This window comes from Nerophis ophidion, linkage group LG04 (genome assembly GCF_033978795.1).
Source record: "Nerophis ophidion isolate RoL-2023_Sa linkage group LG04, RoL_Noph_v1.0, whole genome shotgun sequence".
Lineage (NCBI taxonomy): Eukaryota > Metazoa > Chordata > Actinopteri > Syngnathiformes > Syngnathidae > Nerophis > Nerophis ophidion.
Genome location: NC_084614.1, coordinates 77096514 through 77102045, shown reverse-complemented (window position 1 = coordinate 77102045; position 5532 = coordinate 77096514). Strand labels below are relative to the sequence as shown.

At 43.6% G+C, this 5532-nt stretch overlaps 1 protein-coding gene across 1 annotated transcript; it reads left to right on the top strand.

Annotated features, from left to right (window-relative positions):
• Positions 1 to 356: 356 nt before the first annotated feature.
• LOC133551944 (class I histocompatibility antigen, F10 alpha chain-like) lies at positions 357 to 4120 on the top strand. Its single transcript, XM_061899157.1, has 3 exons — positions 357 to 687; positions 897 to 1175; positions 2519 to 4120. Exons 1-3 carry the CDS (start codon positions 372 to 374, stop codon positions 3151 to 3153), a joined length of 1230 nt encoding a protein of 409 aa, XP_061755141.1. The 5' UTR covers positions 357 to 371; the 3' UTR covers positions 3154 to 4120.
• Positions 4121 to 5532: the final 1412 nt, after the last annotated feature.

Here is a 5532-nt window from a genome sequence, read left to right as displayed (position 1 = left end):
TTGTTCAAAGACTTATTTTTTCCAAGGCTTGTAAGAACGAACACAAATCTTCAAACACGGAAGTGTCAGAAACTAATCAAGTGTAGTAACATCACCCCGCCACAAGATGTCAGTAAGAGTCGACATCAAATGGGCAGAACAGGTTGTGTTCAACTCTGTTGTACTTTTTATTCAGCCTCCATTGCAGAAAATATATGTTTATTTTCAAAATGTTCAAACTGTCAACAGATGTTAGTAATATTATTAATGTGTTGTATTTGTCATAGAACATGTGAGTCTTGACTGTGATATCTAGCAGTGTTTGATGTTCACTTTAAGACCCGACTGAAGACGGAAGGAGCTAAAATATTCACAGTGCAAGATTGTTGAACATGAAACAAAATAATAAAAAGTCATCCTGTTGGTGTTTTCTTCTTTCAGTGATTCACACGCTGCAGTATTTCTCCACTGCGTCCTCTCAAGTTCCAAACTTCCCAGAGTATGTGATTGTTGGTTATGTTGATGGAGTTCAGATTTTTCACTATGACAGCAACAGCAGGAAAGCAGAAGCCAAACAGGACTGGATGAACAAAATCACAGCAGAGGATCCAAAATACTGGCAGAGAGAAACAGAGTTCAGTGTTGATAATGAGTTGACTGACAAACACAACCTTGAAGTTCTTAAGAAGCGTTTCAACCAAACTGGAGGTTTGTTTATGTTGAACTTTCTACTACTTAAATGTATTTGATGTACTCTTTTTATACTGTAGTAAACACACATTACTGCACTGATACTTGTCTCTGTCCATCCCATAATAACCTACACTAATACTGTGTGTGTGTGTGTGTGTGTGTGTGTGTGTGTGTGTGTGTGTGTGTGTGTGTCACTCTGCTTTACAACACTGTGTGTGTCTCAGGTGTTCACATTCTCCAGTTGATGACTGGATGTGAATGGAATGATGAGACTGATGAAGTTAAAGGTTGGCATCAGGAAGGTTATGATGGAGAAGATTTCATATCGTTGGACATGAAGACATGGACATTTACTGCAGCAAAACAACAAGCTTTCCCCACCAAACTCAAGTGGGACCAGAACAAACATCTACTAGAATACTATAAGTTTTACTTCACTGAGTATTGTCCTTCTTACTTGAAGAAGTATGTGAACAATGGGAAGGAGGTCCTAATGAGAACAGGTAGAAACACAACATGTACTTTCACCTTTTAACTTGTTAGCACTCCCCCTATAGGAACATTACTGACATTACACCCTGTCTCTTTATACTCTTCTCTCTTTCTCTCACCTTCTCTCCATCTTGACCTCCATCCACACCTTCTCTCCATCTTTACCTCATTCTCTCTCCATCTTTCCCTCCATCCTCACCTTCTCTCCATCTTTACCTCCATTCTCTCCTTCACTCCATCTTTACCTCCATTCTCCCCTTCTCTCCATCTTTACCTCCATCCACACCTTCTCTGCATCTTAACTTCTGTTCTCATCTTCTCTCCATCTTTCCCTCTGTTCTCATCTTCTTTACATCTTTTTTCATCTTCTCTCCATCTTTACCTCCGTCCATATCTTCTCTCCATCTTTACCTCATTCTCTCCTCCTCTCCATCTTTCCCTCCATCCTCACCTTCTCTCCATCTTTACCTCCGTCCTCACCTTCTCTCCATTTTTACCTCAATCTATCCTCTCCATGTTTCCCCCATCTACACCTTCTCTCCATCTTTACCTCCATTCTCTTCTTTTCTCTCCATCTTTACCTCTGTTCTCATCTTCTCTCCATCTTTACCTCCATCCACACTTTCTCTCCATCTTAACCTCCTTCCACACCTTTTCTCCATCTTTACCTCCATCCCCACCTTCTCTCTATCTTAACCCCCTTCCACACTTTCTCTCCATCTTTACCCCCGTTCTCCCCTTCTCTCCATCTTTACCTCTGTTCTCATCTTCTCTCCATCTTTACCTCCATCCACACCTTCTCTCCATCTTAACTTCTGTTCTCATCTTCTCTCCATCTTTACCTCCATCCACACCTTCTCCCCATCTTCACCTCCGTCCATATGTTCTCTCCATCTTCACCTCCGTCCACATCTTCTCTCCATCTTTACCACATTCTCTCCTCCATTCCATCTTTCCCTCCATCCTCACCTTCATTCCATCTTTACCTCAATCTATCCTCTCCATGTTTCCCCCATCTACACCTTCTCTCCATCTTTACATCCGTTCTCTCCTTTTCTCTCCATCTTTACCTCTGTTCTCTCCTTTTCTCTCCATCTTTACCTCCATCCACACGTTCTCTCCATCTTTAGCTCTATTCTCATCTTCTCTCCATCTTTACCTCTGTCCACTCCATCTCTCCATCTTTACCTCTGTCCACTCCATCTCTCCATCTTTACCTCCTTCCACACTTTCTCTCCATCTTTGCCTCCATCCACACCTTCTCTCCATCTTTACCTCCATCCACACCTTCTCTCCATCCACACCTTCTCCCCACGTTGTCCTGTGTTCACACGTGACATCACTTCCTGTGCAGAGCTTCCAGAGGTGTTCCTGCTCCAGAAGACGCCGTCCTCTCCGGTCAGCTGCATGGCGACAGGTTTCTACCCCGACGGTGCCGACCTGTTTTGGAGGAAAGACGGCGAGCAGATCTTCGAGGACGTGGAGCACGGAGAGATACTCCCCAACCACGACGGAACCTTCCAGATGTCGGTGGCGCTGAAAGTGGAGGTGACGGCCGACGTGGAGGGCAAGTACGAATGTGTGTTTCAGCTGTCAGGCGTCAAGGAGGACTTGGTCACCAAGCTGGAGAGAAGAAGCATCCTGAGCAACGCAAGCCATGAAGGTGAGAAAGACACATTTAGTTGGAGATGTTTCCCATCACAAGTCCACCTGTCACCATTATTGATCCATGTCACCATGACAACGCTTGACGTCTGCATGCAAAGTAGTCATGAAGGTTTCCTCTTCATGCTTTGTCACTCCACTTGTGCTTTTTTGCTCTCCACAGACAACTTGAGCGTCGCCCTCGCTGCCACGGCGGCGGTCCTCGCTGTGGCGGCCATCATCATCATCATCATGGTCATGGTCAGGCGTCACAGAAACAGACAAGGTGAGGGACGCCAATGTCCTCTGTCTTCTTCTTCTCGGTGCACTCGGTCCAGGCCGTGAGTTGATGCTTTCATCCGGGCTGCAAAGGTGCGGCCATCTTTTAGTTGCCTTCCAGTCAAACACTCAAAGATCCACAGAGACAGAGCGCACACTCTCACGTAGAAACACGGCGTGACGTGAGGGGAAAAGTCCACTTCACCTTGTTTCTCTTTCATTTCAGCCCAGTACGATCCAGCTGGTAAGTAAAACATCTTTTCTTTGAGCCGCAAGAAACAAAGCCGTGGTGAAGCGTCACTCACATGGAGGTCTGATGTGGACCTTTGTTACAAGTTTAGCCGGAAAAGCCCAACTGGAGCTGACTCCTTCACAATAAAAGTCCCTCCTGTGAGCACACGCAATACAAAGTCTGGCATATCTCACTTTTGACAGGAGTCCTCATGATGAGGATCAGCCAAATGAGACATCAAGTGTGCTGACTCGTCATGTTTCCAAGTCACACCTCAAAGATCTGATGTGAGTGACGAGGCACCTTCTGGATGTTCTTCCTTCACCGTTTGCGTTTGTCCCGCAGCTCGCCACGGCGGCGTGGAGCTCGACGAGAACGTGCAGGCGGCTGAAGGCTGAGTAAGCTCACATGGACTGTCTGCACCTCCAAATGTTCTTGTGTGAAGATGATGTTCAACTTGGATTCACCTGCTTCTGTCGGGAATGTGCTGAGTGGTCTTCTTCCTCCAGGATGCTTTGTGCACTGGAACACAGGGAGATGTCTCCATCGCTGAGGGACGTCATCACACTCGGAGATGAGATGGAGATGTGCTTTGTTCTTCGTCCGACTGCTCCTCACGCTATTCCATGTATTCTTCTTTGGCCGTTAAAAGACTTTCAAGATCAAACGTTGGTGGCTGTAAAATCGCACGTTTCATGGCCTTGACGTCATGACGAGGATTTCTTCTTTTCTTTCAATGGCCGCTGCTTATGATCAATATCACATTGTCACATCTCTGTCAATAAATCCGTTTTTTCTCCACTCGCCTCGCACTGCTTTCTTGGGGACCAGGAAGAGTCTCAGTCATAAAAATGGTAGAAGTAGGTCATTTTTATTTATGTTTGTATTTTTTCATTCAACACTTAAATCCCTAGATCAATTTCAGGTTTATCCGTCCTTATCAGTCTTTTTTTTTTCATAATTTACGCCATTTTTGTCAAAACCTTGTTTTGTTATGGCAAAACCACGAAATAATAATTTTCACTCAAAGTAATTGCAATCTTAAATATGTCAATAATTCATAACATCATCGATTTTAATTCATTATTTTTTTTGAGCAATGACAATTAAAACTTGTAAAACTGAAATTATTAGGATCCAAACGGGCCCCACTCATAAAAATAAGTCAAACATTTATTTTTACTTTCAACACTTAAGTCCCTCGATAAATTTCAGATCCATCCCTCGTTTCTGTGACGACCTGTCACGTCAGGTGTCACGCGGTCTGTTTGCGTTTGTGTTTATCTCCTAGTCAGCGCTCTTATTTTGGTCCCACTTCCTGTTTGTCTCCCTGAGCCCTTTTCCCTCCTCACCTGTCGCTGATTGGCAGCCTGGCCACACCTGGTCATGGGGTGAGGGTGATGGGTCAAATGCAGAGGAAAATCTCACCACACCTAGTGTGTGTGTGACAATCATTGGTACTTTTACTTTAATCAACTGGCTTCTATTTATGCCTGCCTCGCCCTCCAGTCAGGGCTCAAGGATTGTTTTGTGAAACGTTACTTTGGTTTTTCTGTATGCTGCTTATGCTTCTGTGCACTTCCCTGCTGCACCTCCTTGTGCTCCCTGTGGGAATTAAAAGACTCTCACCCGCACGTCGTCCTCCTGTCTCCTGCATCTTGGGGTCACAACTAGAGCAGCCATGCAAGTACGTGACAGCTTCTTCATTTCTGTTTTTTTTTTTTTTTTGCCCTATTAGTCAAAAACCCTTTTTTTTTGTAGGATAAACACAAAATATCCTATAAAAATACTCTTAAGTCAAATTTTGTATGTGACGTAATTGGAGCCATGACTAGTTTAAATACTTTGTAACAACATTGAGTTTGATTCATTATTATTTTTGAGCAATGACAGCTTTAAAGAGAAAACAACCTGCATGGCAGCTTTATTAGACTCAACAATGCAACTTTTCTTTGTTCCATTTCACATGTTTTCACCTCTTTTATTCCACTATTTAGTTTTTTTTATACACTATCTGTAGAATGTGTCGTGTATGAGCTTATATGGGACATAATGTATAATATTTCTAATTCCTTATTTCTTTTTCATGCCTTTTTAACCTGAGTCTTTCAAGCAAAATCGTTCCAAAAATCAGCAAACCCGCCTTTCTTCTTCCTCCGTCAAAAGTAGGTGAATCCACAAATATAAATAACTACAGACCGATTTCCAAATTG

Coding starts and splice junctions, on each gene's coding strand:
- LOC133551944 (XM_061899157.1), top strand. CDS start 372: ATGAAACAAAATAATAAAAAGTCATCCTGTTGGTGTTTTCTTCTTTCA. Junction 688..896: donor GCGTTTCAACCAAACTGGAG/GTTTGTTTATGT, acceptor TGTGTGTCTCAG/GTGTTCACATTCTCCAGTTG. Junction 1,176..2,518: donor GGAGGTCCTAATGAGAACAG/GTAGAAACACAA, acceptor CTTCCTGTGCAG/AGCTTCCAGAGGTGTTCCTG.